Here is a 24,240-nt window from a genome sequence, read left to right on the forward strand (position 1 = left end):
AATCATGAGGATTAGATGAAAATGATGAAGGATATAATGAATTAAAGTCAACACCAACGAAATGAGTCATAATGTTGGAAGTGTCCTCATTTGATACAGTTTTAGTTTCTGGATTATATGAAAGTTTATTAATGTGCGTGATTCCTTTAAGATTTACTCTATGTTGAACATTTGATAAACCACCAGTAATTCCATTACGGAGGATGTGATAAGCTTCAACTGAATCTAGAGTCATTGGTAAATTATTTTTTAATGTATAATTTCTTAAATTGATTCTTAAACGTTGAACATCTTCATCTTTATTTGATTTTACGACATTGCAATAACAACACATTAACTGACAATTTTCTTTGGTATGTGGTTTTTCATTATCGATTCTATCTAATGTTGGTTTATTAGCATATGTAAACGCTTTACCACACATTTTGCATTTAGATGAAAGGATTAAATCGTGATAGTATTGATAGTCATCCATTGAAACATTGTTTTTAGTATCCCTTTCTGCTTTTTCATCTTGTTTCTTATATGAATCAATTTTATATTTCCAATACTTTTTTGTTAATTCAAAACTTGATTCCACATTTTCTTCTTCTGGATATGTTTCGTTAGGATTGAAGTTCTTATATGCTAACGCGTAACGAATCATTGATGCATTCGATGATAAAGAAAGATTATGAAGCATGTCAATTTTATAAACAAATGTTTCTTCAATAATTTTATCAATTGGGTCAATCATAATTTCAACGTCTTTATTGCAATAATGAATAAAATATTCTAATCTATTCTCAAAATTTTTAGCATCATTGAGATATATTTGATAATCTGAATCGGATATTGTTTCTTGAGTTAATGCTGAATAAAATGAATCTTGAGTGAATGGTTCCACTTTATATAATTCATCTTCGTAATTCTCCCATGTGATGAATTGATAAGGGAAAAAGGATTTAACACGTGATTTATTGTTTCCGAAATCTTGAGTGAATTGGTCTAATGTTCCACCCGCTATATAATTTCTGATGTCAATAAATCTTAATTCATATGGACAGTTTGTTTTCTTTACAATGATTTGCTTAAATTGAGAAGAAGAACCCAGCATTGATTTTATTTTCCATTTTGCAGTGTTTAAATCACGAAGAATTAAATTTAAATCAAACTTTCCCGAATTAAAACCTATGATATTCACTTTATTGAATTCCTCATCTAGAAGTTCTTTAAATGCTTCCTTCTGTTTTTCATTTAATGTATGGGACAAAGTCCCCGCCGTTTGGTCCGTTTGCGGCTTCATTAATTCTTCATATTGTTCAATATTTGATTTAGCAACTAATGAACAGGTTGAAAATAAAAATTCAATCCAATCAGAGATGAACGAATCACTTGATGTTAAGCAAAAATTCCTCGTAAATGTTTTATCACGGTCTACAACCTCGCCGCTTCGGTCTGAAAGACCTTCAGGACTCAAAGAGTCCGTTTGCGGCTTTATTTTGACAGTTGATGATACCATAAATGGTTTTAAGTAAGCGTTCAAAGTTGCACATTCAGAAAGTTGAAGTTCTTCTTTAGTCTCTAATGTTTCGAAGTCAAAAGTAATATAATATCTTGTTGGTTTATAATATTCCTGCAAATTATGTGCTAATAGCCATTGATATATCTTCTGTTTCGTGATATGTGGTGCATATGGTTGCTGGGTCTTTTGCAATTGAACGTCTTGAATTAATCTTCCATTATTTTCTTTACATTTCTCACAATGCTTTAAAAATCTTCTTTGGTTTTTCCTTTCTGGGTCATCACGGATAGAATATACTTCTTCTTTGCAAAAGGGGCAAACTTTATATCCTGTGAGTGCTTCAACGTCTGTAATTCTGTCAGCGTGAAGTTTTCCACATGGACTCTGTGTTAATAAAATATTTACTGTTTCAAATTCTGGATCTATCATTATTGATTCCACTAATGGAAAGTCTACCTTATTTATGTCTATGTCTTCTGGTTGAGGGTCACAATAATAAAAATCAATATTAACGTTTAACATTCTTGCTAACCTCTCACTTTCTGATGAAATGTCAAATCCTTCATATGCATCTATGGCTTCATTTAAATAACTTCTACGAGTTTTAGGATTAACACCATCAGGAATGTTATAGAAGCGTTTAAATAACCTTCTACCTTCGGCTCTTATTTGATTATCATTCATTTTAGCTGTTCCGTTTTTGTTCATTTATGTAAGAATAAAAAATTAAAAAATCAATAAAAATAAAGTTTATTTTTTTAAAGTCCATCGTCAATAAATTGTAACTTATGTTTATGAATATATTTTGTGCCTTCTTCTGAAAGTGTTTCATCTATTTCACCATCTAATAAATTTTTAGTAGATTCCAAAAAGTAATTTTGATATCTTTCTTCATGAGATTTTTGAACTTCTGATTCTGAAGCTGGGATATTCATTAAACCCTCTACTTCATTCTCATTATATTTTTCAACTTCTCTTAATTCCTTAATTTTTTCATCTATTTCATCTCTTATTTTTTCCAGTCTTTCAATTTCATCATATTCATCATCTTTAATCCGTTCTTCATAATATTCAGGGAAAACATCAGGTTCTTTAGGTTTTTCTTCTTCAGATGTGGGATATAAGAAATTTATAACATCATCTTTATTCATTTTTCCATCATAATCTAAATCATTTAATAACTCCGCGAATTTTTGACAATTTCTTAAATAATATTTATTAACTTCATAACTCGCCTCCTCTAATATATCCTTTAAAAAAAAAAAAAAAAAAAAAAAAAAAAAAAAAAAAGGGAAGTGGGGCTTCCAGGCACTTCGTGCCTTCTAGCCCTGATGTTGATGTTTAGTATAAATGAAGTTTTTATTCGGAGGACTCTTCTTCTTCCTCCATTGCTTCTGGGAAGAAGCCTTCTTCTTGGTCGAAAACATTATATAATGTTTCACTTTTCACAAATTATATATGTTTTCATGCTTTGTCACTTTTCTGTCACTTTTCAGGAAAAAACATTTTTATTATTATATATAAATGAATTTTACAAAACCTCCGTTACCGTTCTTTGGAAATAAGAGTAAATGTAAAGATATTATATTGAGAGAACTTAAGAAACTACCGAATGGTCTAACATTGTAGATTTGTTCGGTGGAAGTTTCTATATATCTCATTTGTGCCATACAATATTTCCTGACTCAAAGATTATATGCAATGACTTCGACAACTATATGGACCGTCTAACATATTCCAGACACAAACAATATATTGAAAGAGTTAAAAGAAAAGATACCTATAGGTAAGATGGAACGTATACCATTAGATAAGAAAAATATTGTGAGAGAGGTTTTGAAAAAAGCAGAATATATAGACTGAATAGTATATTCTGCTAGACTATTATATAGTGGTGCTATATAGAGTTCATGACATTGAAACACTTATGTCAAAATTTTATATCTTAACTATACAAATGTTTCAAAGAGGACATAGAAAAATATATTGAGGGTATAGAGTTTGTGAATGTCATTGGACAGATTTGTATGAAAAAATAAAGACAAGGAAAATGTTTTCTTATAGTGGACCCGCCGTTCTATAACACATGGGATTTTCAATACCAAGTAGACTGACTTTGAGAGACTCTTAGAAACTTTAGACGTTTTACATAACCATCCATGCTTTTACTTTACATCCGATAAAAGTGGTTTGGAAACCGTTATGAGATGGTTAGAGGACATACATGACTATGAGTTTAGATATGACAAGATAGAATATGAGAGAGGTCCTATAAACTGGAGAAAGTGTCACAATAAAGAAATTTTATTGGTAAGTAACTGTGGTTTGAAATAGGACTACTTGTTTAGGTTTTTTCCATTGTGTCATTTATTTATTTGACGTGGCAGAAAAGTACAGAGAATATGAAGATGAACCAATGCCTGCAAATGTTCAGTATATGTACTCGTAAGAGATATTTTTATCTAATATTAAATGGACGCACAGAACTTAGCGAATGCGCAGCAACCTGGACAACCAAACCCAGAGAATATTCCAAATGAAGTTAGAATACAAACTGCATGGCAAACTATGGTCAAGTGCCAACAGATGTACAAATGCAAACTGCCATGTCAAATGACGCTGCGTTAGCTACCACCATGGTATGCAAATATGAGATGGAAAGAGTTTTATACAAACCCTGAAGTGGGATATAAACAACTCTATGCAGATGACGCGAACACAGGAGTTGACCCAGAGTATGTTTCTACCAGAGAGAAATAGAATGTATGAGCTCCAGTTAAAATGCTATGGAACTCAACAGGAAACGTAAGAGACTAGGCGGACATTAGATTTTACATATAGTAAAATGGGTTTCTCAGTAGTATTGGAAACTTCTTTCGAAATGTTGGAAGAGGTATATGGAATGGAATAAAATCTGTCGGAAGAGGATATGGAACGGTGTCAAAAATATTGGTAAAAGAGTAGGTCAGTTTGTTGGTATTATACCTAAAGACCCGAACAGAAGAACAAGCTCCTGTTATACAACAGCCGAACCTGCACCACAGTCTAGTTGGCAACCAAATCCAACACCTCAACCGTATTAAAATCATATTTTTACCGTTCGATAGTAGTTGTATATGAAACTAATTCTAAGTAAAACGCTGGTATAATGGAATTATTCTCTTTCTTCATCTGTTGTAAACCATACTTGAAAGTCTGAAATACTTCCACTCGCGGTTCATATAGCTTTGTAGGTTTTTCGTAAAAGTCATTTCCAAGCATAAAAAAGATTTGTGCACCAAAAAATGAAAGCATGAACTATAATAGCGTCAGAGTCGAAAACATTTTCATATGTTCCATTAGGGTTTGAGACTTCATAAAAGTCTGGTGTACTGGATATGCTGCACTGATTTAACATCCTCAAAATCTATACCATGCCAAGTTTTATATTTTGTAGAAATATAAACGTTTTCTCCAAGGTCTTCTATTTATTGATTTTAACAGTTGCATTTTTCCTGTCATAAATAATATCGAGATGGTACTCTCCTTCGTCAATGTTACTGTTTGCATATTCGATAAGATATCGTTTATTTTTTCTTGAAAAGCTTGAAGAGTTGTTTCTAAGTTTACAACAAATTCACTTGTAAAAGTTTTCCCTGTTCAAATTTCTCATACGTACGTTCTCTTGTTTAAGTATCGAATTTCAAAAGCGACCGTAAATGGGAAACCATGTATGGCTTCTGAAATGAATTCATTCTACGAAAGCCAATAGCTTTTGTGACGGATGGGTCCTTAGCCATCTTAACGGTAGTCAAAACGATAGCCTTCATGCTTTACGGTCTCTGTCTCAAACTTTGACCGACGTTAGTAAAATTCATCTTAATGTTTAGTTGTAGCAACTCTAGAATTTCTTTTTCTATTGAAAGCATATTTTATCTAGAATAAAAATTCGAAAGAAACAGCGTCTATGAGAGAAATACAACACAACCGACAACTCATTATGCAAGCTCTAAAATAAGAACACAACAAACTTTCAAACTATTCTAAGATATCTGAGTCATTGAAAGAAGGAAACTTAAAACTGACGATAAACCCAATGACAGACGAGTTTCTGTTTCAAGACAACAAGAACCATACTGTTTGTATAAATCCAACAAAAAGAACTTTAAACGAGAAACTATAGATGAACTTCTTTTGAAAGCAGATGTTGACAACAAAGCTGACAAAGAATATGTAGACGATGCAATAGCAAAAGAAGAAGAAAGAGCTAACAAAGCTTATGCAACGAAAGAGGATGTTGAAAAGAAAGCAGATAAAACATATGTTGACGATGAGTTAGCATATCTGGCTAGTGGGTTAGTGAAGAAGGCAGATAAGGAATATGTGGATGAAAAAGATGAAAAAATTAAAGAAATGGTTGACTGGTACCATGAACGGACATCGAAGATTTTAAAAACTAAAGCCGATACAGGATGGGTTTCAGGGTGTTTAGACCTTAAAGCCGACAAGAACCATACACATACCATTGCAAATATTGCAAACTTACAAGAAACCTTAAACAGGAAAAGTGACGTTGGACATACACATACCATTGCAAATATTGCAAACTTACAAAAAAAGTTAGATGACAAAGCTGACAAGAACCATACACATACAAGTTTTACAACTGTTGCTATAGAAAGTATTGAAGGAACGGTTGAAGAAACTGGTGGGGATGCATTATATTGTAAACCTCCTAACTTTCCACAAGGTTTAACATCGGATGACGACATAACGACGATGAGAAACATTAGATGTAAAGATGTTTATGTCATGAAGGATGAACATAATATTAAATTCACTGCTCAAGATTTATATGACAAGAAAGCAACAAAACAGAGCTTCAAACATTAAAGACAGAAATACTTCAAACCATTTACCCAGTTGGTTCTATTTATACGTCAATGAACTCTACCAGACCAGAAGTAGTACTTGGTTTTGGAACTTGGACTCAAATACTCGAAAGTTTTTTGTATTGTGCACACACTCCAAAGAAAACAGGTGGAAGTAAAACGATATCTGTCGACAACTTGCCACCACATAGTCATTCTGTACAACAACTTTCTGGCGACCATAGCCACTCATTAAGAGACCACCCATTTACAACTCAGAGTATGAAGCTGGCTATGACGTTTTTATCTCCAGATTATAACCATTCAGCAAAAAGACTTTTCGACAAACTGAACCAGGAGGAAACCACCAACATACTTTTACAACAACATCTACAGGACTAGGTAAAAAATACATGCCACCTTACATGACAGTTTGTGCATGGTATAGAATTGCTTAGTCGTCATTTTCAACTTCTTAGCATATTCGTCAGGAGTTGTCTTATATTTGTTAGGAACTGTCTTTGAAAGTACCACCTTGAACTTTGACAAGTTTGAAACGAGGTCTGACAATAGTAGTTTTATCTTCTGCTTGCAGTCTGTACATTTTGCCATGTTTGCCTAAAACTTCATAATATTCTCTTGTATACTTTCTTCTATTTTTACGAACACGAACGTGAGTACCTGTCGAGTTCCCATTGTTGTCATAGTCAATAGTATTTTCATATGGGTCGCGTTTAGGTATTTCTATTTTTACTTTGTCGCCTTTCTGAAGTTTGAAGCCTGGCATTCTTCTTGTTTGTCTCTTTTGACTAAACTATTAATATATAGTCTTTCTCTAAGTCGGGTTTTTTTCATTTCTTCGGGGAGTGGTTTCCCAAACCTTTTTGTTTACGGTATTGTAAATATTTAAAACTTGTCTCATCTTTGCCATGGAGAAATGTCTGTATTGTCGTCATATGACATTTCATTTGCTTCACCACCTTGTGGTTGGTTTAAGTCTCTTAAGATTTTTATACAACTGTCAATGACACCAAGAGCAGAATGGTTTTGGTCGACAATGAAATATTGGTTTACATTTTTTGAACGCAGATAGTTTTTAATATCGTCTGATTTGAAAGAACGTTCACAGTCAGATGTCAGTTTGTTGGATGGTATTTGTCAACGAAGATTGTCAAAGCAGTTTTCACATCTAAAATATTTTTGGACTGTAATGGTATGGCTTCACAGTATCTTGTGTTTTGACCGACAAATATTAGCCAGTATGGAGTCCATCTGTTCTAACTCTCGGAATGTTTTCCAAGATATCCATAAACCAAGCATTTGGTGTTGAACTAAAGATTTTTATCATGAGTGCTTTCTTTGTCGCTTTAGAAACATAGGGGTCCTTGTTTGGATTCGTCATTTTTATCCTATAAGAAATGGGTTTATTTGGCGCATTAGCAGGAGTTGCATCCAGATTTTTGCCCGCAGTGGGAACACTAGCCAGAGGTGCATTTGGAATTGGAAGGAAGATTTTGAGTACATTAGGTATACTGAAAGAGAAAGCACAGCCTATTATACAAACTGTACAGAAAGGTTGGGAGGTAGCACGAGATGCAGCAAATCTTATTCCAAATCCTGAAACAAGAGGAAAAGTTCAAGGATGGATGGACAATGTAGAAGACAAGCAGGAAACTACTATAACAAAGCAAATGACTACTATAACCAAGCAGGGCACTATATGGACCAAGGTGAAAGATTCTTTAACAGAGGATATAACCATGCACAACAGTGGGTAAACAATAACCAACCTCAACCGCCTCAAACTTGGGAATGTAAATTTTTTACTGAGATGAAATGAACAATACAGCATTGAGACAAATGGGCTCAAGATGGATTTGTCGGCTTCCAGCAGTTACACCACCACGTGTTTGTCAAGTTCTTCCTATACCTCAGGAAGTTTTAGACCGACTTAAAAAACAACAACAACCAGTTGAAAACAAACCAAACTAAAATTTTTTACTGAGATGAAATGACCGAAGAAGTTGAAACGGTAGATTTGACACCACAAACAAAAAGTTCAGAACCATTGTCAAAACCTGTCAAAGAACTTACAGATGAAGAAAAAAATTCAATAATAGAAAGTGCCAGGTCTGGAAATACAAACCCTAACTATAAAGTCACTTTTCATAGAAATGGAACGGCTAGTATCTCAAAAAAGAAACAGACTCTCACAAATAAAATATTGAAGTCTGAAGGAGCTTTCGAGACAACAGATGGAAAAGTTTACTTCACTGACCAACAGTTCATTATAGAACATCTCATTGACTTAGAGTCGAAATATTCTAAACTTTACAACAAACACAAAAAGTTGAAAGGAAAACAAAAACAAATGGCATATGATATTTATGAAGATGTTGACGACACAACTGTTCCTGCAAGTGAAGTAAAGTCAGAGGAACCGAAAAGTGACGAAAAACCGATAGAAGAAGAAAAACCAAAAACTGAAGATAAACCAAAACCAAAGTTTAGTTTCCAAACTAAACCAAGTCAACCTTCATTAGCTGGTATGGGTTGGCGTCAAAGACTTATGGCAGCCGGTGGTTATGTAAAGTAAAGAAAAAAAATATTTTTTTATTTTTATAAAAATGCCCCCATATAGAATGGACAGAAGGTCTGCTAGAATAAAAGCAGAGTTAGAAAGATATGGTTGGAAAGTTTCGAAGAAGTTTAAATATAGGAAGGGAAGACCCATAAAAGTCTATGACAAATTATCTGGTCTTCGCTATGAGATGGACTTGGAAACAGCACGTGCCAATTATCCAAACAGACTAGAGAGGTTAGAAGAAGAACGTCTTATGGACATGCCTTTCGATGTTAGTGAACCTCAAGTTGAAGGACACGACGGCTTTGCCAGATTCTACTGGAAACATGACGAACAATTGCATCCTTTGAGAAGGAAAAAAGGAAAAGGTGAAGACGCACATGCTCCCATGGAAAGAACAAGATATGCATATGAAAAGTATCGTGAAGTTAGAAGTCAAATTACATCTGGTCGAACCTTTACAGTAAACTTTGACGAAGGAAAGAACAAAGAAGGCTTCATGGGAGTACTTGCTGCCATACAAGACGGAAATAAGAAAGGATACAATCTCAGATTGACCATAACAGATTTGGACGGTCATATATACTATGCGCATGGCAATGTCACAACAGCTGCAATGCTTCTTGACGCTTTCAAGACTACAAAGAGAGAACAAATGGTTGACTCCGACTCAGACATTTTGAATGCAATTGAAGGAATTGCAAGTGTCAAGTTCGAATGGTACCAACCTAACCCTCAAGCAGTCAGACAACATGCTGGATACTTCCCCTTCATAAATAAGTCTGACATTGACTTGACAAGGTATGGAATTTACAATTCAATTGAAAAAATTGTCAATGAACCTTGTATTCTTACATGTCTCAGGAACTCTGGTCTTGTTTCAGAAGAGAAAATGAAGTATCTTGAGTCATGTGTGAAGACAAGGTACATTCTCAGAGGTCAATTGGCAAAAATTGCACCGTTGGCAAATGTCAATATCCGAGTCAACATACCTACAGCTAAAGGTTCTTCACATGACGACTATGTTGTTGACAAAGACTTACCATGGTTGAAGATTGCAATTGTCCACAACCACTTCATGTTGAACGAAAGTCTTACAAACCCATTGTTCGGAAAAGGCAAGTGCAACATTGTCAGAGCTGTTAACATTCTTTTCGAGAAAGGTTTGTTGGAACCGATTCCAGATGACAAGCTGACAGAAAGTTTTGTACCAAAAGACGAAACAAACTTTTCACTGTTAGCAAGACCAAAAGTTGTTCCAGACAAAGTTCTAGTACAAAAGAAGTACACAGTTCCAAAAGGAGTTGGATTGTTCGGATACCAACCTGAACCAGAAGAACTTCCAATGAGGTTGCAAGAACTTCAAGATGCTATAAACAAACTCCATTGAGACATCCAATCGACGTCAAATTGTATTGGAGAGCATCTGAGTTAGGTCAGAAGGTTTTATATGAAACAGGTTGCTTCGACGATGTTTATGAGATAACAGGAGAAGTTTCTCAGAAGATAAGAGACTCACTTGAATTTCCACAAACTGGACCCATTGGATGCGACAAGTTCGACTCATACGAAAAAATATACTATGTCGACCTTAACGCTGCGTACATGAGGTTCGTCCAATATATTCCAACTGGAATTCCAAACGAAGATGGTGAGTTCCCAGGAAGGAACTATACAGTTGGAAAAGTCATACAACAACTGTATGATATTAGGAAAGCTTCAAACCCCCTTGCAATGACACTCAAATTGCTTATGAATTCGACATGGGGATATTCCATTAAGAAACCTCAAGAGATGAAGAGTAAACATTATGAGAAGGTCGACAACTTTGTTGAAAGGTTCTCCCCTTTTGTTTTGAAATACGAGTTCACCGAAGGTCAAAATGGCTTAGTAACCACATTAAAACCTATTGTCGAACATTGGTCCTATCCTCAGTTCGCAAAGGCAGTCCTCGACAACTACAACAAATTCTTCTCCGAAGTCAAATCCAAAGTGAAGGTTTACTATGAGAACATTGACGCACTCATGACGAACGAAGAAGGCTATAACAAACTCATTGAAATGGGAATGGTCGGTGAAAAGATGGGTCAATTCAAATTGGACAAAATTTTCACCGAAGTTCATGTCCTCTCCAAGCGTAAGTACTGGGGCATACTTGAAGACGGCACAGAAATAAAACATTGCATGAAGTAAAAAATTTTTATTCGAATTTGAATCGGACAGGTCGAGTTACACCATTCTTGGTCTCAAACTCATATATAACCTGTTTGTTTGTATTTTCGTCGACTATGACACGAGACACGAACATTGACCAAACGGACAAAAAGTGTCATTTCAGATGGTCCCGCAGCCAATCGCATTCGAGCACTTCGAAGAAGCCTTACGTTCCAAGGGAGAGGGTGTCTGGTGCAAGGGAGAGGTCATGAGACTCTACGAGCAGTACATCCTCAATGCCTGGGAGGACAAATCGTCCTTGGATTGGCAATTCTACCAACTTCTCTGGGACGACCTCCTACGCAACTGGGATGACGAAAGAGTCCAATTCAAAGGTCGGGAACTAATTTTGCAAATTGACCTTAATTTCACATACTTATCCAAATAAACGCCTAAATTTACTCGGGGTTTCCCCCTAAAATAAAATTTTTTTACTCTTAGAACCACTCGAGGTTCTCCTTACGGTTGTTGAGCTTGTCACCGTCAATGTGTCTGACCTTCGTCTTCTTGCCTGGATTTGGAACCCATTGAATTGCGACAAGCTTGCCCATGGAGATTGAACCGCGATTCCGAAGGTTAAGGTTCAAGTGTCCCAAGTTGTTGAGGACTGGGGTAAGAACCTTGCCTGTCTCCCTGTTGCGGATTTGGTATGGGTAGGGTTGGGAAATTTCGTAAGCGTCATCGGCAACAAGGGTTGCCCAAACTTCCTTTTCTTCGTGTTTCTCTTCTTCTTCTTCTTCCTCTTCTTCCTCTTCTTCCTCTTCTTTGATAATACCTTCTTCAATTTGGTACTCACGAATTACGGTGTTGGAGGTTCTGTCCTTTCCGAGTACCTTCCAGATGGCATCTATCTCTTCGAAGAAACGGTAGATGAGTCTGGCAAGGTCTCGGTTCTCTCTCGCGTAAATGCGCAAGGTTTCCGTCAAATCGTTCAGGACTTTCTCATTGGAAGCTTGGTTCATGAGGAACTCACCTTTAAGTCCCTTCATCTCTTCCATAAGACTACTTTGGAGAGTCTTAACGGTGTTTGTCAGATGAGCTTTCAAATTCAAAATTTGAATTTGAACTGGGCGCTTGTCTGGCAACATTGAAAGGACATCTGCCATTGTGTTCGGCTTCGGTGCTTGTTCGGACATCGAAAAAATGAAGTGGTTTGAGAATGGCGGTTTTACTTCAAAAAGCTTGTTATGACGGTTAAGTCATACAACAAGTTTAAAATAATATCTTGTTCTTCTTCTGAACGTTTGTTGTCTCTTCCGATAAAAGTTTCGAACATGAGAACCAAAAAACGTTTTTTGAGATTGCGGAAGAGTTCAGGCAAACGTTCATATTCTGGATATGTTGGGAGCAGTTCAAAACATCTGAGCTGACTTTCGGACAAAATTGGGACAATGTCAGAAAATTCATCTTTGGTCGGACTGCTTGAAGGTAAGTCCCTTACATGTAAGTAGCTCTGGTAAAGTCTTCTCATTTCTGCTAACTTTTGGAGTATAGCTTCGTAGTTTAGAAGTTTCAATTTTAATTGTCTTATTCCACTCTTGACATCTAAACGGTAACTATCCATGAGGTCAAGAGTAGCTTTGGTAGCTTTAAGTGGAGCTATCTGTTCCTTGACTTGTGCAATTTTGGTTGCAATTGTGGTTTGAGCTCCTTCAAGTTCGCCGTCTATGTCGTTCTCAACGCCTTCAACCATGGCTTGAAACTCTTCATCGGTCCATTGAGATTGGTGTGGGACGAATTTAACTTGCTTCATTCAAAAAATGAAAAAAATGTTTTTACTCAAAGCGTGCCATATAGATGTTTACTGTAAAGGTACGATGTCGCCTTCTGTGTTTATGAAGAACGCCTGACCCGAGAAGTGTAAGAGTCCTCTGAGAATTTGGGCAATTCGTACAGTTGGGTTCTCTCTGTTTGGAAGTTGTATCCACGGACGCTTTGCAAAGAACTTCAAGAGGGTTTCTTTCTTCATCTCTTTTATGTCGTCTACAGGAGTGTTTTCTGGTATTTGCAGGACAATTCCGGTGTCAATTTCAATTTTAAGCGCACCTCTTCCAGACACCCAGCCTGCAATGGTCCTGTTTGACTTCAGATGGCTCAGGTAGTTCCTAACTAGCTCATTTATCTCTATAAGGTAGATTGCCTCATCTGCTGGGTCTATGTCGGTCATTGTTTCAAGACAAGTCTTTTACTTTTTCAAGACAAGTCTTTTACTTTTTCAAGACAAGTCTTTTACTTTTTCAAGACAAGTCTTTTACTTTTTCAAGACAAGTCTTTTACTTTTTCAAGACAAGACCCGTTATTTTTCAAGAAATTTTTGGTGTAAAGTTCTCAAATTTGAGAACAGTGGTCTTGATTTAAGACGATACCCGTACTTTTTCAAGACAAGTCTTTTACTTTTTCAAGACAAGTCTTTTACTTTTTCAAGACAAGTCTTTTACTTTTTCAAGACAAGTCTTTTACTTTTTCAAGACAAGTCTTTTACTTTTTCAAGACAAGTCTTTTACTTTTTCAAGACAAGTCTTTTACTTTTTCAAGACAAATCTTTTATTGTTTCAAGACAATGTCCGACGTACCACCAACCGAGTCCATTCCCAAGCCAGAGGAACCTAAAGCACCAGCCCCTGCACCTCAGCAACCTCAGTTCCAGCAAGTACCTCCGTATTACTACCAATTTCCACCTCAATGTTACTACCCACCACAAGGCTTCCCGAACTACCCTCCTCAGCCTATGCCTTACTGCCCTAACCCTTGGATGTTCATGTCAAACCCTCCACCCCAATTCCAATTCCAATCTCAATCCAAGAGAGACCAAGAGTTCGAAGAAGGTCTGAACCGCCTACGCAAAGAGTATGCTACAGCTCCAATGGAAGACGACAGGCTTTCAGTCTCTTCCCTCAAATCGACCGATTCGACTCGTACCACAGATTCGGTTCGTGACCGTGAAGACTACCTCAAGCAGTCTGAGAGACTCTTCATCCTACAACCATTTACAGTTGGAGCTCTCAAGAACATGCGCAATTACGAAGGTCAGACACCAGCTGGAGACCGTAAAACAGACGTACTCGCAAGAGCAGTCCAACTGGTCAAGACAAAGACTGAGATAGTCGACTTCATTCTTGCAGCTTGCCCATACAAGTAAAAAAATAAACAATTACGAGTTAAACTTTTTACTCTTTCTTTTCTGAGTTGTTTAGAGCTGGTTTCTCTTGTAGGAACCTTTCGTACTCTTCCATGGTCATGTAATTGCGAATTTGGTACGCAATTCCAGGTTCGTTGTTTTTGAACCTTACGTATGTAACGCTTCCATCCTCCTCAGGGAAGTAAGCTGCTAACATCTGACCAAGTTTTCTCGGTGACTCGGAGCTCATTAAAATGTCACTTTTTAAACGTTAAGTTTTTAGTCTTATTTTACCCTTTGTTTACCCTTTGTTTGTCAAGGTAGTATTGGAGTGCAATTTCTCCAAATTCTCTGTGTCGGAGTTCTTCAGCATTTTCCAAGGTGTACCTGGAGAACTCAAAGAAGTTGTCAAGAACATACTGCCATGCTGCTCTTCTGAGTTCGTCGGTATTTTGGAAGTGTTGCACCTTCGAGTCTTCGGACATGAAAAAATGACACTTTTTCTATTAAACCGTTTTGGCATTTCTCATGAGTGAGTATAGTTCTGCCGAACCATTGGAAGAGAAGAAGTACCCTTGCTGGCAAAAGACAAAAATAGTTGCCTTAGTTGTCATTGCAATTGTACTCGTAATTGAATTCATTGTACTTCTCTTCACGTACATAAAACTCAGCAATGGTATTTGCTTTAAGAAGCTACCATCTTACTAAGACTAAACACTTACATTTTTCAAGGTTGACTTTTTACAATTTGAATTTTGTTGCTGAATTCAGCAAAAATATAATTTAGGGTAGATGGGTATATCTAACCTCTTTTCTAACCTCTTTTCTACCCTCTTGAATTTTCATGAATTTTATACAGAAAATGCTTGTTTTGAGGTCGAGCCACTTTTGGCTCGACCGTATTCTTTCAACCAAAACTCATGAATTCGGCAAAAATATATTTTAGGGTAGAAGGTTAGATATAACCTCTTTTCTAACCTCTTTTCTACCCTCTTGAATTTGTCATGAGTTTTCCCGAAATAAAAAATAAAGTTGGTTTTTTTAAAAAAATATTTTTTATTTTTATTGTAAGAACATGTTAGCAACAACAGCACCAAACTCGTTAGTCATGAACCCAACTTCAATGTTAGTAGAGATGAAAAGCTTCATTCCTTCTTCATATACTTTCGAAACAAAAATCCAGAAGATAAAGCAAGAACTTTAACAAGTACTTTGACTGTTGTGCGAAAAGATGAAACAAATGAACAGTATCTTTATGACATGCAGGACCTCATCGACCATTTACCCAAATTGCCTGAAATCCAGCAACAAAAGCTTACTATTCCAGAATTCGATGAAATAGAAGTCAAAGCAACTGACTCAGTAGAAATAAAGAAGTTCATACGAAAGGTTAACTATGAGTTTCTTGGATTTCATTGCAACCACAAAGTCATGGACAAAGATTGCGATATGGTATATAAGAACATCTCTGACATATACAAATCTGGGGAGTTTAAGACCTACGACAACTTTGTTTCGTTAGTTGCAAAATGTGTATGGCAGATAAGAGATAAAGATAGAAGAGGTAAGATATGGAATGAACAGATAAAACCCGCAACTTTTGAGTTAAAGAGAGCAATTGACGCCTTAGTCATACTAGCAGGTAAGGTTTCAGAATATAACGCAAAAATGAACCCACAATGTTCTAAATGTAAAGCAGCAATGAGGAAATATAACTACTCCGTCAAAGAGATAGAACGTATGCGAAACGACTATGCTGACTTAAAGAGGGAGGCAGAGAAACCAGCAGAAGATAAAATGGACATGTTGACATTTCTAAACAAAAACTATCCAACAGCTGACGATTTCCTTCTTTCAGATGTCAAGAAGAAATATAAAGAAACCTTCGGCATTGTTAAAACATTCGATGTCCTGAGAGAAGAAATAGAAGCTACAAAACTGTTTAGAATTTCACGAATTCACAATGTTTACCATGTAAAACGCTTATAAAATAACTGGGGTAGAAAGAGGGTAGAAAACGGGTAGAATATACCCTTCTACCTAAATATATTTTTATTGAATTCTGAGTAAAAAATTCTGAGTAAAATATATTTTAGGGCTTGTGTCAAACCGTTGAGTTTTCACAAAATTTTAAAAAATAACGTTTACCATGTAAAACGTTATAAAATAACTGGGGTAGAAATGAGGGTAAAACGGTAGATATACCCTTCTACCCTAAAATATATTTTGCTGAAAAATGACCAAATTTCATGAAATTCTCTAGACCGACTTTTACAGGGTAGCCAAAACTCTATGAAATCGTGAAAAATAACAGAGTATTTTGACAACTTCAAACAAGTAGAGTAATGAACTTTATTTTTCAAGCTTGACTTTTTACAATTTGAACTTTGTTTGCGTAGATATGAATTCTGAAAGAAGTATGAGGGTCTTGTATGACTTTGTACTTCTCCCATAGTTCATGTCTGTCAAACTTACCTGCCATGGACTCTTTCATAAGTTCCATGAAATCGTCTTCGGACAATCCAGGGAAAAGTATGATATCAGTAAGTATTCTTTTAACATCCTTACTTAAACTCTTTGCTGTCTGTACACAAATGACAACTGAGATGTTAAAGTGTCTGAGCTTCTTAAGAATTCGACACATGTCTTGTTCTCTGTTCTTTAACAAAGGATGAGAAGCAAAGTCATCTAAGATAAGAAGACATCTATGAGGGTAAGTCTTCCAATCGTAAGATTGCAATTTCTTCGAAATGTATTCTATCTCTTTCTGTTTGTTTCTGAAGTGTTTCTTCTCTAATATTCTCTGCATTTCCTCATTTGGGTCTTTAAACTTCGAATTTATATACTCATTTATAGCATTGTACTTCAAAACTCTTCTTTGGTACTTCTTTATCCAATCTAACAACTCAGAGTCTTTATACATACTAACTTAGACTTTTTATAATATCTTTGAACGAATTGACGGTTTGGTCAAATTGACCAGAAGTACTACAAATGACTACTAACTCATAGAATGGGTTCTTCTCATCTAGTTCTTGTTGTTGTGCAGCCATTTTAAGATAAGTGAAAGTCTTACCCGACCCAGGTGGTGCAATTAGACCTGTTATACCATTCTGAGCAAATAAGAACTTGTCATGTATGGGTTTTATCTGAGCATTTTCTAACTTCCTCTTGTTCTTGTTTAAAACATTCTCAAATTTCTTGTCAATGTCAGCAAACTTTTTTTCTAACATATTTTTAGAAAAATTAAAATTTTTATCTTTTAGAAAATGTCTAGCGATTTCGCTATCTATATTCGAGACAAGCTTTTCGACAGCAAAACATCTGTCGACCATAAAATCTTACATAGTGTAAACAAGAAAGGTGAATTTGTTCTAAAGTTCTGTTTCTGGGAATATGACAAGAACCATAAAACATTAGCAGAGCAGTCTTAAAATTTGTCAATGACAGACTTGTTGACAGAGATGACGCCGATTGGAAAGATGAAGTCCAACAAAAGTTCTTAGAATGCAAAGAAGACACATGCGCTGTTCTTGAAGATGAAATAGAAAACAGAATAGAAGAGCTATTAAAGGACAAAGAACTTTTACAAAATATGGTTCTGAGAATTTGACATAACTCCACCAGAGAAGAAGAAGAAGAGAGAGAAGAAAGAAAAGAAAAAAGTAGAAGAAGAGAAGAAAGAACCTGAACCAGTTCCAGAGAAAAAGAAATTTGACATGTAAAAATAAAATTTTATTTTTAGAACATTTCTGGGTCAATGTCAATGTTCTCTTCCTCTTTAGGAGCAAACACTGGCTTAGACTCTAAAATCTTTTTACCCAATTTACCTTGAACTTCAACTATCTTAGACTCATAATATTCATAGTCGTCTGCTTTCTTTGGTTCATAAGGTATAACAAGTTTGTATGCTTTGCCTTCTTTAAGGTTTGAAACCTTCTGTCAAAATTTTCTTTGACTGTTAACAAACCTTCTATGTCTAAGTCTTCAAATTTCGCACCATTTTTAGTCACAATAGCAAACTTAACTGGTTCGATGTTCCAAACTTTGTCAAATGTAGACTTTTCAAAATGGTAGAAGTAAACATTCAAATAGCGAATGGGTCTAGTTCTTCTTTGTCCTGACATGTACTTGTTACTGAAATATTTCGTCATCTTTTCTATCGGATAAAAAAATATTTTTTTTAAAATTTACTCAGAAAAATTTTTCTTTGTATATACGCCGTTCTGAACATCTAAAAGATTTTTGACATTTGCCAAGAATGTTCGTTTAGAAGCTGTCATATAACCATATTCTTGACAATATTGTTTATATTCATCGTACAATGACCTTTCATCTAAACACTCAAAGTTAGTCTCATCTATAAACAGTTCATATACACTCTTGTTTGCTTCTAACAATGTTTGTCTCTCTTCGGTATGTGGAATTTGTCTTGGATTGAACTTAGAAATATCTAATGTCATGAAATATGAGAACAAGTGGTTGTAAAAGTAGTGTCAAAGTTTCTGCTAAGTCGTCAAAATATTCTGTATCTTGCATATGAGAATCTGACGTTCTGACAACTACATATCTTCTGTCAGAACTTTCTAACTTCATCGGAACAGCATTGTTTGAAACCATGATGAAGTTTGCAACATTTTCACAAACTCTTTGGTCTTTATATTTTCTTTCAACAACTCCAACTTTGTCTGTTATAAGACTCTTCAAAGCATCTGAGTTCAAAACTTTTGTTGTATCTATACTTTGAAGTTCGTTACATACTATAAGTTTCATATTCTCTATTGAAGAGTTAAATTTACCGCAGATGTTTTCTAAGTTTGTCATATTAGGGTTCGAATAGCCCTCTAACAGTTTGCAAAATATCTGTAAAGAAAGTGTTCTTACCAGTTCCTTGTTTTCCAATTATAATGAGAGCAGTTTCATTTTAGCACTTGGATGTTGTAAGATGTTTGCAAACCAACATAAGATATACTCATAGACTCTTCGTTTCCATTGCATATAATTTCTTTGACATGGTCTAACCAAGCTTCTATAACATTTTCTTTCCATTCTACTTGTTCGTATTTATATCCAGTGAAGATAGAATAGAAGTTTGGAGAAGGTGTATAGAACTTTATACCACGAACTGAAAAATCTTCTAACTTTGACAATAAGATATCCCAAGCATCTAACATCTTCAACCAACTTGTACGACTTTTATTTTCTTAAGTTTCTGTCTACATTCTTGTTCTGAAACTATTGTTGCTCTTGGTTTGTTAAAGACAACATCCCATTCTTTCATGACATAACATTCTGGGGCAGAGTCAACATAAATGACTAAACGTTTCAAATTCTCGACTGCTTTGTTATAGTCTCGAAATGGACACATATTTCTGAATGCTTGGAAGTCATAAAAATCTGAAACATCTATTCTGTACATTTTATAAAAATAAAAAAAATATTTTTTTTTATTCTTGAGCTATTTGTTGCATTTGTTGTTCTTGAGCTATTTGTTGTTGAAGTTGTTCTTGTATACAATACTTTCACCAGTTGCATCTTCCAATTCGAAACTTTCTGCCGTCATTGACAAATACATAGGACATAAAAGTTTTACAGGAACAAAGTTTGCGTCAACTAAGGTTAAGTTTATGTTTGCTAAAGTGTTTGAGTTCACTAAAGCTGAAAACTCTGCATTCGAATGAACAATAGGCAAACCAGCAGAGAAAGTGTTGTTTATACGCATGAGTATCTTTTGGTCATAGTAGTTTCTGTCGACATTCGAATAGCACTTTGAACCTAAGTTTGAAACAATATATAAAATAGGTGTACTTAAAGTCAATGGAACAGACATTCCTTGTATGACACCTTTTCCTGTTATAGGAAACTGTTGGTAGTAAAAACCAGAATAAGTTTTGTATTATAGCTCATATCGTTTATAGTAAACTCAGTCGGACATCCAAACATAATGAAACCTGCTCTAGTTGCAGCACATGTTACATCCGTCCTTAAAGTATTAAATAAGTCAACAAAACCTGTTGGTGGTATATCTGAGTAAGTATCTTCAAAGAAGTATTTTTTACCATTCACAACAACAAAGTCTTCTGGTGTCAAAAGAGCAAAACAGGCTTTAGTCGTCATCGTGTTTAAGGTCAGTTTACAATATCGTCCTTGAGGACTTTGTAAGTTTGTTGTTATAGAATTATATGACTCAGGGTTTTTAGTCGTAATAGTATAAACCACTATGTCTTCTGCCATTTACTTAGCAAGTAAATTTTAATGAAATGTTGTGGTCGTCAAATATTTTTATGACGTCTGGGAAACTATATTTTAAGTTCAACGTTTCACCTCCTTTCATAACGTATATCTTGTCAATGACATTATATGAAACACCACAGCAACAATGTCGGGTTCTATTTCTTTGATGTTTATATCGTCTGCCTCTGTCAAAAGTTTCAATAGTTCTTTCAAAACTTCATGAGGTGCAATGACATATGAGTTCACTTTTACAGGGTTGTGTTCGACCAAGTTTAACATTATACCAAAGCTGACAAATCTTCTCCTGAGTTTTAAGTTTGTCTTTAAGTTGTTGGTAGTCGTTTCGAATATCTGCAACAGAACTTAAGTCTCTGCTAACTTCAGGATATGTTGGTTGTTCTTTTACAGGAACTATTGTTATACCATCTTCGTCTTCGTATGGTTTCCCCACTTCAACATCTCTTTCTTTGACATTGACAACAACACTTTGACTGTTTGTTTGAGTTGGTGAATTTAACTTCACATCTGCCACCGCCATTAAACCTTTTGAAACACTTACGCTTCTATTTTTCGGAAATGACATTTTACTTAGAATAAAAAGATGGACGTATTCGAGTATCTCTTCGAATTGAAGCAAACAAAGTTTACACACACAAACAATACAAATACATTGACAGAATAGTTCTTTACACAAACAATGGAAAATGTTATAGAATAGCAGTCTTTGCTGAACCAAAATATTTTCATAAAGCAAAGAAAGTTGGTATAACTGAAATGGTGAAAGTTCTTGAAGCAGACAAAAATATAACAACAAAACTGACCGATATTTCTAAAGGTAAGTTTATAATACAATATTATATGTCAAAACTGGCGTACTGTCAATATTTGACGGAGAGAAGTCAGTTCAAGAACAACTTACTGACCTGCTGCCAAAATCTGCTCGATGGAAGCTGTCGTTATGCCAATCTGAGGAGCCCCAGCAGGTTTCATCGAACGAATCTTCAAAAGAGCATCTTCCGTGAAAAGTGCTATTGGTTTTGTAAACTTCTTTGCTTTCAATTCATCTGGACCGTCTCTGTCACCAGTATATTGTATTTGAACTGTACCAACAGTTGAAATACCACCCATAAAGTCTTCTGAGTCAGCAAATGGAATGCCAAGCCAAAAGTTTGAACGGTCTCCATTTGTATATTGAGTTTTTTGACCTCCTGTATGAGTCCATACTTTCACATATGGCATAATAGAACTTTGCATTTCAGGGTTAATGGTTGTTGTGAAGTTGTTGTTAAAGTTCATAGCATCTAATGTCAAGTTGTATGACCTCATATCCTCAACTGTAGAATATTCTTCTCTTGGATATATTTGCCATCTATGTTTATATGATATTTAATACCAGGGTTGTAGAAACAAGAATAGTCATTTATAGTTCGTCTGAACAGTACAAACATAGTATCTGCATGTTTCATTGCAGTTGTTAAGGCAATATCTGTTCTTGCACCTGGGTCAGCACTTTGGTTTCCAACTTCACCTGCAAAGTCTTTGACAGATATTTGGTGTATAGGGAACATAAGTGGAACTGCAATATATTTGGCAGCTAAAGCATTTGAAATATCTGGGTCCAACATATAGACTGCAAGTCTGCTTTCTATTCTCTTGCATTCAAATTTTTCGCATGTGAACTTAACTGGGTCCCAAGCATCTCCAGCAGCATTGAAATAATAGTTTACTTCAGTGTTGAGGTTTGAGAAACCAAAGTCTAAGTCAACTTTGTTTTGCAAAAGTCGGCGAATGACATTTTATTTGTTCCACTACTTCTGTAAGAGTGAATGGGTCTTGTGTTGGTGCAATGACTAAGTTATTTTTGCTTGGAGTAAGTTCGATAGAAATTTTTCCTGCCCAGTTTGGCAAGTATCTTAAAAACCTGAAGATGAGGAAAGATGACAAAGGAACTCTAAGTTTCAGTTTTACTTTGGTTACTGCTGCTGCAGTTTGTCCAGAAAGGTTAACATAAACTCCTGGAACGTTAGGGTCAAGTCTTCTTATTTTCTCAATAGTTGCATACTGGTCTGTTTGTTCTCTAGCTTGTGGTTGTACTGAGTTTCTCAAAGCGAACCATTCATAGTTTGCCCATGTTACTGTTTGAACTAAGTCAGAGTTAGAATATATCTTATATCCCATGAAAACTTCTGGAGCATATTGGTATCCGACATAGAAAATTCCATTGCAACCTTTCTTGTCAGACAACTTGGCAGAAGGTTTTATTTCAATGTGTTCCACGTATAAGAAAGAGTTGTCAATAGAAATTATATGAAACCTGTCGCAAGCAATATCTACTGTTGTTGAAGAACCTTCTCCAAACTCACCTACGTTTCCATAAGAAACAGCAGTTGTATATTCGTAAGTTCCAACTATTTCTGACCTTCTAATGGCATTGTCGCATTCGTTATACCATTCGGAAACATTTCCATTCATAGCATCCAAAACTGTTGGCGTTATATTCTGAGCGGCGTACATTTCATATGAGTAAAAATATAGAATAGTTGGATTTATATGTCATAATAGAACCCACGTGGACCAAGCTTTACTTTCTTCCTGACTGAGTTTTTAACTCTTCTTTTTCCTTCATTGCCCTCTGCTTGAAGTTGTTGCATCTTTGCATTATGTTCATCTAGTATGTTGCAAATTTCCCATGTCCTTTTTGCCTTTTGGCTCTGGTCGCCCATCTCAGGTAACCTATATCCTAGAAAGAGTTTGTCATAGTTTGTATTTGAGTCTTGCGTATTGTTTGCATGACTCTTTCCTGAGTTTCTGGTTCAAGCTCTTCAAACAGTGCCTGTCCATATGGAATAAGCTCGTTTCCAAATATATGTTTTGTAGCCATTCTGGTTTTCTTTCCATGTTACCAACTATATCTTTTGTGAATGGGAAAGCTTTTACCCAATCTTTCAGTCTTGCGTCGTTTATTTCTGTAGTTGGTTTTATTTTGTCAAGGAACATGTTTTTCAATACTAACATTTCATTTGGTACTGTCCATTTGAGTTTTCTTAAATATTCATCCCTTCTCAGTTCATTGTCTGCAAAGTAAGTTTTTATGACATTTTGTAAACTTTCGTTTGCAAGGTCATGTACAATAGGTTCTCTTCCTTCGCTCTCCCTAACTTTCTTTCTAAACTCTTCACCAAATATACCATCTCTATGGTTCTGTGTAGTTCTTTGAGATAAATGTTCTAGAACGTCAGGTGTTATATTTCCATCAGCCATGTTCATTTCATACTGGTCCAAAATATCTGCATGTTTCATATCTTTCAATGGCATTAAAGCCGCGCTGAAAATACCAGCTATATCTGGTTCACCATTGACTTCCATTGCGTCTACAACTTCTTGGAATTGTGGTTGTAAGTTTATGAACCACCTATCTGGATTAGCTTTATGACCCCATCTCATTGTAGTTCCATCGTCTGCAGAAACAAAAGTAGGTTTGTTTCCATCTTGGCTAGGTTCTGAATGAACTTTAAACAATGTTTCATTTCTATATGTTTTCTTGAAATTTAACCTTTTATTTTCACCGAGTTCATCCGAAGATTGAACGTTAAATGCTCGTAAGTAAAAAGGGTTGTTGTATTTGTGTACATTTTCTTTCAGTCTTCCATTCTATGCTGAATATTTTCATCTGGTGCTGGAGTCTTTTGTATGTCGGCAAACATTTTTCGATATTCTTCTACTATGTCAGCCGAAT

At 35.5% G+C, this 24,240-nt stretch overlaps 15 protein-coding genes and 7 pseudogenes across 22 annotated transcripts, besides 2 other annotated features; 7 read left to right on the forward strand and 15 right to left on the reverse strand.

The window, feature by feature from the left end:
* Nucleotides 1–2,212: part of a mobile genetic element that runs on past the window's edge.
* TVAGG3_0798070 (uncharacterized protein) lies at nt 53–1,096 on the reverse strand (the record flags this gene model as incomplete). The annotated part of the gene is made up of 1 exon (XM_051247205.1): nt 53–1,096. A coding segment is annotated over one exon (1,044 nt), but the record flags the coding sequence as incomplete, so codon positions are not given.
* TVAGG3_0798080 (uncharacterized protein) lies at nt 1,206–2,188 on the reverse strand (the record flags this gene model as incomplete). Its single annotated transcript, XM_051247206.1, has 1 exon — nt 1,206–2,188. A coding segment is annotated over one exon (983 nt), but the record flags the coding sequence as incomplete, so codon positions are not given.
* A 50-nt stretch (nt 2,213–2,262) lies between the features above and the next one.
* TVAGG3_0798090 (uncharacterized protein) lies at nt 2,263–2,655 on the reverse strand (the record flags this gene model as incomplete). Its single annotated transcript, XM_051247207.1, has 1 exon — nt 2,263–2,655. One exon carries the CDS (start codon nt 2,653–2,655, stop codon nt 2,263–2,265), a length of 393 nt encoding a protein of 130 aa, XP_051082682.1.
* A 2,828-nt stretch (nt 2,656–5,483) lies between these two features.
* On the forward strand, nt 5,484–5,817 carry TVAGG3_0798100 (annotated as a pseudogene). Its single transcript has one exon. A coding segment is annotated over exon 1 (334 nt).
* A 97-nt stretch (nt 5,818–5,914) lies between these two features.
* Nucleotides 5,915–24,240: part of a mobile genetic element that runs on past the window's edge.
* Nucleotides 8,191–8,346, forward strand: TVAGG3_0798120 (uncharacterized protein; the record flags this gene model as incomplete). Its single annotated transcript, XM_051247208.1, has 1 exon — nt 8,191–8,346. The coding sequence occupies one exon, from the start codon at nt 8,191–8,193 to the stop codon at nt 8,344–8,346; it is 156 nt and encodes a 51-aa protein (XP_051082683.1).
* On the forward strand, nt 8,366–8,950 carry TVAGG3_0798130 (phage tail repeat-like family; the record flags this gene model as incomplete). The annotated part of the gene is made up of 1 exon (XM_051247209.1): nt 8,366–8,950. The coding sequence occupies one exon, from the start codon at nt 8,366–8,368 to the stop codon at nt 8,948–8,950; it is 585 nt and encodes a 194-aa protein (XP_051082684.1).
* TVAGG3_0798140 (uncharacterized protein) lies at nt 8,997–9,862 on the forward strand (the record flags this gene model as incomplete). Its single annotated transcript, XM_051247210.1, has 1 exon — nt 8,997–9,862. A coding segment is annotated over one exon (866 nt), but the record flags the coding sequence as incomplete, so codon positions are not given.
* TVAGG3_0798150 (uncharacterized protein) lies at nt 11,277–11,540 on the forward strand (the record flags this gene model as incomplete). Its single annotated transcript, XM_051247211.1, has 1 exon — nt 11,277–11,540. One exon carries the CDS (start codon nt 11,277–11,279, stop codon nt 11,538–11,540), a length of 264 nt encoding a protein of 87 aa, XP_051082686.1.
* TVAGG3_0798160 (cytochrome B-C1 complex subunit 6, mitochondrial family) lies at nt 11,590–12,288 on the reverse strand (the record flags this gene model as incomplete). The annotated part of the gene is made up of 1 exon (XM_051247212.1): nt 11,590–12,288. One exon carries the CDS (start codon nt 12,286–12,288, stop codon nt 11,590–11,592), a length of 699 nt encoding a protein of 232 aa, XP_051082687.1.
* Nucleotides 12,634–12,905, reverse strand: TVAGG3_0798170 (uncharacterized protein; the record flags this gene model as incomplete). The annotated part of the gene is made up of 1 exon (XM_051247213.1): nt 12,634–12,905. A coding segment is annotated over one exon (272 nt), but the record flags the coding sequence as incomplete, so codon positions are not given.
* Nucleotides 12,954–13,319, reverse strand: TVAGG3_0798180 (uncharacterized protein; the record flags this gene model as incomplete). Its single annotated transcript, XM_051247214.1, has 1 exon — nt 12,954–13,319. The coding sequence occupies one exon, from the start codon at nt 13,317–13,319 to the stop codon at nt 12,954–12,956; it is 366 nt and encodes a 121-aa protein (XP_051082689.1).
* Nucleotides 13,713–14,291, forward strand: TVAGG3_0798190 (uncharacterized protein; the record flags this gene model as incomplete). The annotated part of the gene is made up of 1 exon (XM_051247215.1): nt 13,713–14,291. The coding sequence occupies one exon, from the start codon at nt 13,713–13,715 to the stop codon at nt 14,289–14,291; it is 579 nt and encodes a 192-aa protein (XP_051082690.1).
* On the reverse strand, nt 14,320–14,520 carry TVAGG3_0798200 (uncharacterized protein; the record flags this gene model as incomplete). The annotated part of the gene is made up of 1 exon (XM_051247216.1): nt 14,320–14,520. The coding sequence occupies one exon, from the start codon at nt 14,518–14,520 to the stop codon at nt 14,320–14,322; it is 201 nt and encodes a 66-aa protein (XP_051082691.1).
* TVAGG3_0798210 (organellar and viral DNA polymerase type B) lies at nt 15,531–16,259 on the forward strand (the record flags this gene model as incomplete). Its single annotated transcript, XM_051247217.1, has 1 exon — nt 15,531–16,259. The coding sequence occupies one exon, from the start codon at nt 15,531–15,533 to the stop codon at nt 16,257–16,259; it is 729 nt and encodes a 242-aa protein (XP_051082692.1).
* Nucleotides 16,630–17,503, reverse strand: TVAGG3_0798220 (annotated as a pseudogene). The gene has a single exon. A coding segment is annotated over exon 1 (874 nt).
* On the reverse strand, nt 18,012–18,733 carry TVAGG3_0798230 (annotated as a pseudogene). Its single transcript has one exon. A coding segment is annotated over exon 1 (722 nt).
* TVAGG3_0798240 lies at nt 19,190–19,638 on the reverse strand (annotated as a pseudogene). The gene has a single exon. A coding segment is annotated over exon 1 (449 nt).
* TVAGG3_0798250 lies at nt 19,756–20,387 on the reverse strand (annotated as a pseudogene). The gene has a single exon. A coding segment is annotated over exon 1 (632 nt).
* Nucleotides 20,722–21,042, reverse strand: TVAGG3_0798260 (protein of unknown function, DUF4106 family; the record flags this gene model as incomplete). Its single annotated transcript, XM_051247218.1, has 1 exon — nt 20,722–21,042. One exon carries the CDS (start codon nt 21,040–21,042, stop codon nt 20,722–20,724), a length of 321 nt encoding a protein of 106 aa, XP_051082693.1.
* On the reverse strand, nt 21,420–21,758 carry TVAGG3_0798270 (protein of unknown function, DUF4106 family; the record flags this gene model as incomplete). Its single annotated transcript, XM_051247219.1, has 1 exon — nt 21,420–21,758. One exon carries the CDS (start codon nt 21,756–21,758, stop codon nt 21,420–21,422), a length of 339 nt encoding a protein of 112 aa, XP_051082694.1.
* On the reverse strand, nt 21,827–23,018 carry TVAGG3_0798280 (annotated as a pseudogene). The gene has a single exon. A coding segment is annotated over exon 1 (1,192 nt).
* On the reverse strand, nt 23,051–24,023 carry TVAGG3_0798290 (annotated as a pseudogene). The gene has a single exon. A coding segment is annotated over exon 1 (973 nt).

This window comes from Trichomonas vaginalis, chromosome VI (genome assembly GCF_026262505.1).
Source record: "Trichomonas vaginalis G3 chromosome VI, whole genome shotgun sequence".
Lineage (NCBI taxonomy): Eukaryota > Parabasalia > Trichomonadida > Trichomonadidae > Trichomonas > Trichomonas vaginalis.